Raw genomic sequence first — 13,503 nt, 5'->3', positions numbered from 1 at the left:
TTCCATAATCCACTAAAAATTCATTCATGTACGGAAGGCACGGATCACAAATTTTTCATCAGTCAATGAATTTAAAAGACCCACAACAGCCAACGTGACAATGGAAATATCGATCTACCACTCACAGTGGTCAGAAGAATGATGCGCGGGAGATCCCTGGTGTAAAATTCAATTTTCACTTTATGCATTCAAGTGCAGCTCTGTTGTGTGTGTGTGTGTGTGTGTGTGTGTGTGTGTGTGTGTGTGTGTGTGTGTGTGTGTGTGTGTGTGTGTGTGTGCGGTATGGGCCGCATGTGTGTATCCATGCCGAGTTCATGGAATATGTGTGTGTGGAGACATCATAAGGTAGATGACAAGACTGTTTGTCAGGCACAATTGACAGGGTAGCAGCTGCAGATCACCTTTGAGGTCAGAGGTCACACGCACACATGCTTATTAGCACTGCCTTAGTTACTGTATAAAAGAACCCAAAAAAGGGATTCCTTTCGAAATGAGGAGCCGACAGCTGACACTGATGGAAAGGAGTGTTTGCTTGTATAGTTATATAAGAGTTGCAATATTAAAAAAAAAAAAAAAAGTTTTGATTGAAACCATGCAGTATGTTTATTTTATTTTTTTTACAGAAATAGATTAGTCGCATGGATTATTTTTTTTTTTATTTTCACGCTTCATTTTCCCAAGAATAATCTTTCCTCGATCAACTTCTCAAAACTTCTCATAAATGAAGAGAGCCAATTTGATCTCATAGGCTATCAAAACATTCGAATTATTTTACACTTTTTTATAGAATTATATGGAATCACGGAGCTGCCAATGTGAGGCAACTTTATAGTTACATAGTTGTACAGGGCCAGTTTAGGGACTCGAGTTCAAATCCAGCTGGCTCCGCTCTTCCCAGGTGAAATTGACATACAAAATTGGAGCTGCCAATTTAGAGGTTTTTTTTTTTTTTTAACTCGCAAACTTATTTGAAAGTACCGTATTTCCCTGAGTACAAATCAAGTTTTTTTTTTTCATAATTTTAATAACAAACAGCATGCGTTTTAATTGGACAGCCAAGATCTATGTAATCACTAAAGTCAGGTGTCTACTCATAATCATGCTTTTTTTTTCAATTCACCCAAATTGAAGTAAAGAAGGGGGTGTCGACTTAGAAGCGAGGTCGATTTGAACACAGAGAAATACAGTACTTGCAAGTATCGGTATGTTTGAAAACTTTCAAAAACACTTGAATGTACTTGCAAATGTGTTCAAATGTGGGCTGAAAGTTAAAAACGTCACATTTTTCCCATAATGCCACGGGAAACTCACTTGCACAAATGCAAGGGTAAAAAAATTTGCTATTTAATTATTTACCTACATTCGACCATTAAGTGTGAAAATTGAGTAAAAATTGATTATTAAAACATTTGAAACTTGTATTATTCTGTTTATTTGGCATCGTTGTCCGATAATGCCATGGGGTATGCCAATGTGCAAGTCAATAGACTTTTGGTGTTTTTGTTCCATAAAAACAGCTTTTTTTAGCATTTAGACCTACAAGTACATTTGAAGTACATTCATACGTTTTTGCAACTATGTTTGAACATGTTTGGAATATGTTTGAACATATTAAGTTGGAACAGCAAGTACCTTTAAACAAAATTGCCCATCAAAAAAAGTTTACTCCACAATAGCACTTCCACACTTCTGTGGAATTATGTAATATGGATGTAAATAAAATTACAATGGGTGACTAAACAAATATATTTCACACTCCAAATCAATAACTTATTACATAAGGCTCGGTTGCCCGGGGTCATCTTGAAGGACCGACATGCCAATCCATCTTTACAGAGCTGGGGAGGTTATATAGGGCTGGGATTTTCATAAAATCCCTACACTACATGTAAAGACAAATTTCAATGCGCATATGCATAAAAAGGTATATTCCAAAACTGTATAAACAGGAATTTACTTGACCGCTGAAAAATGTTATCCTTGTTTATTTTCCCCTTCCTTTACTATGGCTTCTAGTGGCTGCCTCTGGGATGTTTAGCATAGCACAGGCGACAGAGCTGGGCCACATTCAGCCTAACTTCTTCCCTGGGGAAGCTTCTCATCCTGAGTTGACACAAGAAGAATGCCCTATGGGAACACGGCATTCTGGAACCAAAATCCAAAGAGTCGCGAGGGCGCTTAGAGAGGGAAAGATGAAAGCAATAAAGCAGCAAAGGGGAAACTGCTGCAGGCCTTTTTGTTTTGCAAGCTCACTCCTTCTATGTTCGACGCCTATATAGCCTGTTAACCCCCCACCCCCCCAAAAGGTGTGTGTGTGTCTTTGTGTGTGTGTCATTCCATTGACTTCCTTCTGAGATGGCAAAATGTATTGCTTGAGCCTTTACCACTGGAAGGGAAATTTGTGTTTCTTGATAAATTATGGGTCATTGACTATGACAATAACATGAAAAAAAATCAGTGTTGTGAATGGAATTGATGATTATGGTTTACATCTGTCGTTTGTAGTTTATATTTGTTATCTTTGCGGAGGACACGCAACATCATCAAGGACAAGACACACCCACAAAACGATCTGTTTGAACTGCTGCCATCAGGCAGACGCTACAGGAGCCTGAGGGCCAGGGCTGCCAGGCTGGCAAACAGATTCTCAACAAATCCCTCACGCACTAATCTGCCTCTTACTGCTTGTATATATTTTGCAATAATATTTTGCACTACATGAGATTTTGCACTATATTATTAGCACCATTGTTTCAGTTTGTTGTTTTATTGCTATTTATTTACTTGGTTGATTATATAATGTAGTCTGCTGCTTGGGAAAAAAAAACAGAATAAGAATTTTATTGTGTGGTATAATAATACTATACATATGACAATAAAACTGTCAAATCTTTAATCTTCTACTGTCAAGGTCGAGACCAGTGGTTCTCAATTGGGGGCGGTGAAATGTCATCATGGTTATTTTATTTGTTTTAATACCATGACAGAAACAGCACATTTTCAAATTGAGATCAAATTGAATTTATATATATGTATATATATATATATATATATATATATATATATATATATATATATATATATATATATATATATATATATATATATATATATATATATATATATATATATATATATATATATATATAACAATATATATATATATATATATATATATATATATATATATATATATATATATATATATATATATATATATATATATATATGTAAAAATTATGCATGTTTTTTTAACTCAGATCAAATTTACTCAACTCTGCCTTTATGAATCTTGTTTTTGCAACAATTCTTACAGTAATACGCTTCTACATGTAGTTTCCAAAAATCGTTTCTCTCAACGGATTGACTAGACATACTAGAGTGCGGCTTACATTTATATAGGGTTTAGTTTTATTTAAAAGTATTTGTTAAATTTGAACTAAAAGGGTTTTCAGATGCTGAATCAATTATTTGTATTACTATTATGAATAATTATAACGATAATGAGCCCTGGACTAGAATATTGCTTTAACATTTTTTTCTAACTTTATTTGTAAACGACTGTTACTGTTGTTGACCTTTTTAAGTTGCCATTGCTCACTCCCACGCACGTAATCACACCCCACATGAGAAACACAAAGTGCAATGCATTATTTTCTTGTTTGGTTGATTCATGCGGGGGCTTAAATACAGCAAATGTCCACATTTGCATTTTTTTTCTTCCTACTTTCCAGTAGGTAAGTTTGAATACAACATCAAACGATTTTTCTGTAGCATCTGTTGTGATTTTGTGTTTGTTAACATTAAAGGACCACATGTTTTTTTTTTCTTTGTCCCTCATAATTTGAAACGGTCCCCAAGAGTCTTAATAAACAAAATGCACAATTTATAAAATAATGAGCACTGTTAACAAACAGCGGTCACACACCGCTTGAAATCATGCCATTTTGGGGGAGCTTCTGACTTACTGATTTTACAACTAATGTGTGGTCCTTCATTCGGGCTGACTGAAACTGTAAGAGGAATGTTGTGCAGGATGAGATACTATAATCAATATCGTAATTAGTGCTTTTGCACAAACCTCTTCCTGTAGGGGAAGGACTAATGAGCATTCAATATCATGGCTACACATATGGTAGCAGCGTGTGCTATGGCGCTTGATCGTGAGTGATGATAAAGTAGAAGATTCATCTAGTAGGCAGGATTGTTTTGAAAAATTGGCACATACTCAATGTGGAACACTTTGTTTTTTGCCCTGAGGGTCAGCGAGCTGCTCAATATTACTGACATGAATCTGGTTTGTGTGCCAGTCAACCCCACCAGAGTCCATGTAACTAAAAAAACAATCACCCGAAAGCATTCATGTATCCTGTCTGATTATTTCAGTTGGGCAAAATTGTTTGCGCTCGGAGCTCGGATAATTGTGTTGTGTTCATAACCTTGAAAGCAGGGTTGGACTGGATACTATGATTTCACGTGGTTCTGCCACTAGAGTTAACTCATTCGCTGCCCTCACTTGTTAAGAGAAAGAGTCAGTTATGAGATTTGTCGGTTCATTTTGTTTCCATATTGATTGATTGCATAATTCCCATTTTACCTCTAATAACTGTTGAGTCCCCAGGATTCGAAATACTAAACAGCTGTGGTACTAACAGGAATGTTTGGAGTCCCAAAAATCAATTCATCCACTTGACAAAGCCGGTTATTCTCATCAAGGTCACAGGCTTGCTGGTGCCTATCCCAGCTGACTTTGGGCAGTAGGCAGGGGGAACCCTGAACTGATTGCCAGCCAATTACAGGGCATCCCAAAAATTGCGCTATAAAAAGGACAAGTCCAAGAAGTGAGCAAAAACCAGCAACAGATATTAACAAATGTCACAATAAGATTTATTAAAATATTAAAATAAATATATGCATGCCTGCATTCATCATCAGCTTCTTGATATTGCAACCACTGAAATATGACTGTTAATTTTGATAGAAAAGTCTGCGTTTTAATTTGAGTGTTTGTTTGGTTTCAACATGTCTGTTTTGTTCCTCATCTCGAGCTCCCAAAGCGTTTCGATTTTGCTTCTTTACTTTCTGGCTCTGTTACCTGATTGTGTATTATTCGACTTGTCACTGATACAAAAAGATTGCCAAGTTTACTTTGTTTCAGGCCTGAAGATAGCGCTTTGTAAAGAGGCATTTTAGAAGGGGGCGGTAGAAAAAAAAATCTAACTAACTTTAACAAACTCCCTTTGCAACAAGACGCCACAAGATGGTGCTAAAACCCTGTCCTGAGCACAAAGACTGCAAATAGGTGAGTTTTTCACCAAGTGACGGATGATAGGTTCCTGCAAAAAAAAAAAAAAAAGTGACTAAGAGGAATCACAGATATGGAGGGTTGCTGATTCACTGGTCTCACTTTCACTAATTTGGTGATTCTTTCAGAAATGCCAAGGAGCGGCAGCAGCTGTTGAGCGCATTGATAAAAGTCTCATGTTGACCTCCAGGTGATGTCTTTTTTTAAACTCCTTCTCCACCGACACTTAATTTGTCATCATGGCGTCAGCAAAGCTAAGTTGAAACTTTTTGAAGTTCTACAGTACGTCATTACCCAGAGGAAAAAGAGAACATTCATCAGACTCATAAAAAAAAAAAAATCACCACACATTGAGTTTTGAAAAACCAATGCTTGATTCTATTGAATGAATAATAGATGGAACATTGTTGATGTGTTTTATTAATTAATGTTATTTCCTGTACACTTCACCCAGAAACGTCTTTATTGCTTGGCCCTGTTGCTGCCAAGCAGGTAGAAGCAGGACTGGATCGATACTCTGTTAAGAAACGACACAATTAACTAATCAGTCTGAACAGGCACTATTGACAGCAACAGTAAAGAGTCCAATTCTCCCTCTTGTGCTCCTTCTACTGTGCTCGTTTGCTCGCTTGCGGCTGTTTTTAGGTCACGTGTGAGAAAACGGGAGGATTCTCAATCTTATTTTCACCAAGAATGTGGAATATTGTCCTCAGTGATTAATAACCACAAGAGCACACATGGCTGCCACTGCACGTGATGAAAATGGAAAGGCTTTCGTTTGGATCGATAATAATATGCCCCAATGAAAAATTAAGAGGTGTGAAAGTGTATGTAGAGCTATGACCCATGCATGTACAATCTTAACAGTGCGTGTTTAATAATGCAACAAAGGACACAATCAATGCACATGACACAGCAAGTAAGCAAATATCATTTGTACCTCAGGTAGCCCCCCTTTACCGCATTTGTCTTAGTTTTATCTCCAATGGGGACCTGAGGAAACATCTTCCTCTAGTGGTCACTGGCATACGTGCCATAGCCACACTCGTCACATTCAAATGGAGTAGGCGTTGCTTACTGCACTGATGGTGTACAATTGATGTTTTCTTATTTATTTATTTATTTTTTACCCACATCTTGCATGTTGCTGAATCTTGCTTAAGAAGGATAAATATTACCACGTACGTAAATATTACGCACGTCTGTCACGTACTTTTTTATTTTATATTTTACATACCAGAGACTGTTCAATTGTAAAGGAAGATGCTTTCGTTGTTTTCATTATGCAAATATACCTGGCCTAAGCGGATAGGTATGAATAATGCATTTTCCCTTAATTTCCACCACCGCATCAGGTAGAGCACAAGAACAGATTTTTTTTGGATGTTGTGCAGATTGCGACAATACAATGTAATCAAGAATAAACAACAAAATAGAAAAAGATAATGAAATACCCACACTAAACAAAGAGTATTTAGCAGTGAAACTAGGAAAAAGGCACACCACAATCATGTATGTACAGTTTTTCTCATACATATACTTATGAATACAACTGAGAGGTATGTAAAGATATTATAGGTTCACCTATGAGCAAAAACCAAGAGATATGTAAACTTAGATACCAGTGGTTATTGGTGATATTTACAGCACTACTCTTGTTTACTTATGAGCACACTTGTGATGTAAGTAATCTTACTATTAGTGAATGGTGGTGCACAGTTGTACACATGTTTACTTATAAGCAACTGAGAGGTACATAAAGGTAGTCACTAGTGATTAATGGTGCTACATACAGTTGTGCTAATGTGTTTACTTATGAGCACAACTGTTGGTGAATCTACTACTGTGGAAAAATGGTGACCGATATAGTGCATATGTTTAGCTATGAGCAGAACTGAAAGGTATTTAAACATACTGGAGGTTAAAAAAGGTGTTGTATAGACTGCATATGTTTACTTATGAGCAAACCTTACTAGAAATGAGAAATTATGATGAATATAGTACATATGTTTCTTAATTAACCAGTAAGTATGTAATTTACTTTCCCTGTGGTGAATGTAGATGTATACAGTTGTACTCATGATTACATACTGTATGAGAACAACTGTGAGGTATGTACACTAAATATACTTACTTGGAGTGAATGGTAATACATACAGCTGTGCTCATGTTTACTTATGAGCACAACTGTGATGTGTGCGCATTAATTAGCATACCTGTACATACCGCTATTCACCTCTTGTTGTGGTCATACAGCAGATGTATATCAATATATCAGCAAAACTATAGGCAAATATGAGATTTATATTTTTTGGTACCCTTCTGCTGCATTCTTAGAATCTATATTATTGTTTGTAGTTACAGGTATAGTTCTAGCTTGGTTTAAATTTATAGAAAGTATCTTTATTGCTAATATATAGCTGTATATCAGAAATAGTTTTTCAAACGATAATAAAGCAACACACTATTTTAAGATGAAAGTTTTACTGTGTCAAAAACAAGTCCAAGTTGCATTGTACCAGAAGGCAACAACTCCTCTTACTTTGAGTTCCAGTTCATAAAGTTCTCCACCAACCACAGAGCACCGCTCATAAAATGCCATCAATTCCCTCGCTCCTGATTGGCTGACAGTTGACACACGCTTCCAGCTGTTTAGTTCTCCCCTCCCCTGCTTTGCAGCGGACACGACAGCTTTCTCGGCCAATGAAAGCCGAGCTCTCGACTATACTGAGCGCTGATTGGCTTAGTGCGAGCGCTGGGCTGGTATTTAGAAGTTCGTATCCCCCCCTCCCTCCTTACCTCCATCCCTCCCTCTCCATCCAGCTGTGTGAGCTTTCCTGATGGACGGAAACGAGAGAAGACAGTTCTGGAGGAGACAAGGGTGAGAGCGGGAGTGTCCGGCCGTCTACAAAGACGAAAGATGCTCTGTCGGGTTTGAAGGGGAAAAAAGGACAAGAAAAAAAAAGCCGGGGTTTTATTTGTGAGGCTCGACTGGACGCACGGTAACATCTTAAAGGATTTTTTTTTAAAAACTGTGCTTCGGAATATGCGCTTTACAAAAACGCCTGTGGATGCGACGAAAGTGTTGGAGCGTACTTCATTTAGAAGAGGAAAGCGCTTAGAAGCGGACCTGCTCATTTGAGTTGCTTTTCTGCCTTTTGTGTGATTCAGCTTGATGAAGAAATTGAAGGGAAGTTGTAAGATTATAACCCGGACACAACCCCGGTTTCAAGCCTTCACTGGTGGATGCTTTTAAAGTGTTTCGGAGAGCCCCGGGGCGAGAGGTTCGAGCTCCCGGGCTCCGCTCAGGGGCCTCTCTCCGCACCGCACTGAGGCTGCAGATACGGACCCGGTGCGCAAGGGATCCACTTGGGAACTCTGCGCTCCTCCTAACCAACACCACAGCGTTTTTTGTTTTTCTTTTTAAATTGCCCTCAAATCCGTTTTGCCACTAAAAAGGTTGGTGTGGACTTTGCAGCCACCAAAACTGATCATGCGATGACTGAAGGTTCATTGGAGACATCTACACAGTCAAAATCAGGTGATATTTTTTCTTTTTGTTTTTTTTAAAACAGTTAATCCAATATTTTTTGTAACATATGTTTGTACAGTATTTGAGATTGATAGATAGCAATAAGATGCAAGAAAAATGATTTGAATTTGAGTGTGTTGAATCAAAACAAATTAACTCCTTCCACAGATAAATAATTAATATATTTATCAAGATATGTGTTCAATCGTCTTTACTTGAGAGCTATTTATTTGAAGGAAATAGGGAATTCATTGTATTGTCAGATTAATTAAATCAAAATTACAGCTAAAAAACATAGCATACGCCTACCCTTGATCTGAATCGTACCATACTGAATTGATTCATAGTCTCATTGGAACTGAATTGAAACGATCTGCCAAAAATGCCAAAAACTGCCGATATGTCAAAAATCTGTATTTAATGGCCTAGTAATTGATTATCAAAATGATTGACAACAATTTCATACATTTTCCAGTTCCATGTAAAACTGAAATATGAAATCTATACAATCAATACAATTTTTAAGCGCTAAAAAAGTGTTAGCATAATCAATAATAATAATAATAATAATAATAATAATAATAATAATAATAATAATAATAATAATAATAATAACAATAATAATCTATCTATCTATCTATCTATCTATCTATCTATCTATCTATCTATCTATCTATCTATCTATCTATCTATATATATATATATATATATATATATATTTGAGACATTTGAATAAAACCTGCCTTATGTCATTTTTGAGTTAATTCGGAAATTACAAGTTTTCTTCGTGCTTAATCTTTCGAGCCCTCAGTGCTTCACGTTTCTTTTCAATTAAAAAAACTATGTTGTGAAGAGATGCACCGTGAAGGTTTCCTGCATGCCATACAGATAAGTTGACTGTAATGGCACATGCCATGGGCACTCCTCCAGCGTCGACCGAGAGTGGAGCCCGTAGGTGCCTTAATATGACAACAGAGGTGCAAAGATTTCACTCAAAATTCCAATTCACCACAAGAGAATTTATAACATCTTTCCAAAGCTCATTCACTTTTGATATTCACTCATGGATACTATAGCTACTGGAGGTACTGTAGTCAACAGTCAACAGCTTGGACAAGACTGGTGAGGTAAACACTTAATTAGCTCAGGGGCACTCTTACAAGACATGTGATTGGTTCCCGGCTTGACATAGACCAATGCGGCCTCTTGATGTAGCACACCTGGGATGGACTATCTTGACAAAGGAGGACTGCTCACCATCACAGATTTCTGAATATTATTTGGAATAAATGATTATTTTGTGCATGTAGAAAAAGTTTCAGATCTTTGAGTTCATCATAAAAATGGGAACAAAAACAACTGTGTTGTGATTATGTTTTTCTCTCAATTTTTACTGGTGAATGAAGAGTATCTGTTATTATACTGGACTCAGTTTTTTTTTTTTTTTTTATCTATAATCACAATTTATGGTCGCTCATCCATGCAGGAGGTGAATGATGGCCGAGGACGGGGGTAATCTCTCTGGGACCCCTGACTCCAGGGACTCGGAGGGCCGCTCCTCACTGCCGAGGACTTTCATCCGCCTCAACGACTTATCCGGGGACGGGGGCGAGGAGCGGACTGAGGTGATAGTGGAAGCGGCTTCCCCGGTCCCGGACGGCACTTCTTCGGCCGGTGATGACGCGTCGGCCTCCGGTGAGGAAAGCCTGCCTTACCCCACTCTGGCCCCGGTGGTCTTCTTCTACATGAAACAGAGCACCCGTCCTCGGAGCTGGTGTCTCAAGATGGTCTGCAACCCATATCCTTTTAAAAATAATAAATCTCTTTGCTCTCACCTTCCAGGTAAGAAATCTTTTCGTACTTATTTTTGGACTTGCATCAGCCTCCCATTACTGACGAGGAGGCATGATGGGACTGCGTGTTAGTTTATTGATACTCACCTGGAGTGTCCAGCCATCTTTGTTTTCTTTGCTCAGTTCGAGTCTTATTGAATTACTTGCTACTCAAGTGTGTTATCGATTTATAACAGAGCTGTGATGAGAAAGGAAGCGCTTTCTCTCTCTGCTGCTGGCCTCCTTTTGTCCCTCAGGGTTGAGGGTGGCAAATATCGCAATTCAGGATGTTCCTCGTGCGCGTTCGTGCTTTGTAAGCTGGATGCGAGGCAGCCACTGTTGGCTGGAGTGATGGGTCTCTGCCCCGCAGGTCTCACACTGTCTTATATTATTATTGCTTCCTTGTTTTTTCCAGCTTCATGTCATTTAGATTCATTCCTTCATTTTCACTCCTTATCTGTTGCGCCTCGAAAATCGAACTCTTTCCCTTCTTTCCTTTTGGTGGTGATTCTCTCTTTTAATTGCAATGCTACATCAGGTGCCAATTTCCCTCCCAGGAGCTTTTGTGACTATAGCTAGTATTGTTTTAGCCCTGAAATTACTCTAATAATTCCCTTTGGAAAGCAGTGATCTCTCTCTTTTGAGAGATTGTGTGTGAGTATATATATATATATATATATATATATATATATATATATATATATATATATATATATATATATATATATATATATATATATATATATATATATATATATATATATATATATATATATATATATATATATATATATATATATATATATATATATATATATATATATATATATATATATATATATATATATATATATATATATATATATATATATATATATATAGACATATATATATATATATATATATATATATATATATATATATATATATATATATATATAGACATACATACACGGTTGGGCTCGTAAGGCGTTTAGAACCACAGGTAAAAACATCAAAATTGTACATACATATTAAAAATTGGTATCAAAATAGTATACCGTAGTTAGTGCTACGTTTATATAATATACATATATACATTCAGAAAACAACATAAATAAAAAATATAGAAAGGGTTTATTTACCTTTGAGTGGCTCTTGTTATGCCCATAATCCCTAGTAAGGGTAGCCTATGCTAAGCTATCTTTGTATTTCTTGATTATCTCCAGCTTCGTTTCCATATAAATCATTTTCTTACTTCTCTCTTTAACATCACTAGCAATCTTGGGACCCATGGCTAACCCTCTCAAGTTTGAATTAGCAGTAAAATGCACTATCAATGCAGTTTTGTAACTACTCATGATAGAAAAAAGCTTTACCATTCCGCCATTTTGAAACGACTGAGGCCAACCAATAGCAGACCAGCATCTCCGTGAGGAGACGCTGACCAATAGCAGACCAGCATTGTAGTGACGCATGGAGTGACGCATTGCATGGAGGTAGTTTGGCAACAGAACAGAAAATAAGTGCAACTACCTAAAAAAGCCAGCAGATGGAGGCAAGACAACACAAATACAACCAACCCCCTCGAGTCATGACAGTTGCTTTTGTCGCAAAGCGGGGAAAATAACCTAAAAAGGAGATGAAAAAATTCAGTATTCCACATCCCAACATAAAAAAAAAAAAAGTAAGCCAGGGACGCTGTAACATGAGGGTCCGCTATATATATATCTATATATCTATATATCTATATATATATATAGGTGACACTATTTGTTTAAAAGTTATTTACCAGTATTTTACCAGTCCGACCCAGTTGAGAATTGATTTTCTTCTTGTGGTCAGTTTGACAACTTTAATGTAAATTGTCCTTAGGTGTATTTGTGATAGGGAATGTTTGTTCATCTTTGTCTGCCCAGGCAGTTTCAGAACCACAAGTCAGAAGTCAGATAGTTTAAGTTCAAGTACCTGTAAAAAGGCAACTAAACAATTCTTTTAAATTTTAAGATATTTGTTACCTATGACTTTGAATATTTGGAATCCATTTTAGCAAGGGTCATAGCAGTAGATACATGATTTATCTTTGCAGACCACATAAAATGACAAGGCAGGCCACATCTGGCCCCTGAGCCTTGAGTTTGACACGTATGCCTATGCATTTTAAATGAGTTACCATATTCTGTTTTTTCCTTGTTTTAGTTCTCCGTTTTTCCTTGCAGACTATAGCTCATTTCCATATTTGCAAATGCCAAATTTGTACAGGTCCTACAAATAGATTTATTGGACAAAAAATAAAAATCAGGCTTGATTAGTCACTTTTTATTCAACAAGAAATGAGCTGATCCCTTGACAGACTCCTGTGAGGATGTTTTTTTTTGTTGTTGTTGTTTTTGCCACATGTACATTTTTGCTGTGCTTGCTTGGTTTCGTTTCCTCCCAATCTGTCAAGGTGCGAATATGATTGTATACGGTTGTTTTTCTATTCGTGCCTTATGACTGGCGACCAATCCATAACGTGAGGACATTTAAAAATAGATCCTGCAACAGCAATACTAACACTCACTTGCAGGTTTGCAATACAAAAACTGAAAATATATGGCTAACTTGAGATATGTTTTAATAATCTTTGAATTTTCCTTTGTGTGTACTACTTGTGTTCTTTGTCTCTGTGTTTGCCCTTTTGTGTGCATCAGTAGTGATTTAGGAAAAGGTCACTGGTTCCGTAATTCTTTGTGCTGCTGAGATTGATCTGCATGCGCTTGTGCGAACACTCGTGCTTTTTACCCAAGGAGCAAATGGATATTTTGCAATATTTTTAAGCGTTTCTCTTGATCCGTGTCTTCCTCTGCTGCTGC

At 37.0% G+C, this 13,503-nt stretch overlaps 1 protein-coding gene across 1 annotated transcript; it reads left to right on the top strand.

Annotated features, from left to right (window-relative positions):
• The first annotated feature begins 8,405 nt into the window (after positions 1–8,405).
• Positions 8,406–11,021, top strand: LOC148409324 (uncharacterized). The gene is made up of 3 exons (XM_088439622.1): positions 8,406–8,846; positions 10,324–10,679; positions 10,927–11,021. The coding sequence occupies exons 2-3, from the start codon at positions 10,331–10,333 to the stop codon at positions 11,019–11,021; spliced, it is 444 nt and encodes a 147-aa protein (XP_088295748.1). The 5' UTR covers positions 8,406–8,846; positions 10,324–10,330.
• Positions 11,022–13,503: the final 2,482 nt, after the last annotated feature.

The sequence above is a fragment of the Hippichthys cyanospilos genome, chromosome 17, assembly GCF_059441005.1.
Source record: "Hippichthys cyanospilos isolate Australia breed blue-spotted pipefish chromosome 17, RoL_Hcya_1.0, whole genome shotgun sequence".
Classification (NCBI taxonomy): Eukaryota; Metazoa; Chordata; class Actinopteri; order Syngnathiformes; family Syngnathidae; genus Hippichthys; species Hippichthys cyanospilos.
This window is presented reverse-complemented; position numbering and strand designations above follow the sequence as displayed.

Coding starts and splice junctions, on each gene's coding strand:
- LOC148409324 (XM_088439622.1), top strand. CDS start 10,331: ATGATGGCCGAGGACGGGGGTAATCTCTCTGGGACCCCTGACTCCAGG. Junction 10,680..10,926: donor TCTTTGCTCTCACCTTCCAG/GTAAGAAATCTT, acceptor TTTGTCCCTCAG/GGTTGAGGGTGGCAAATATC.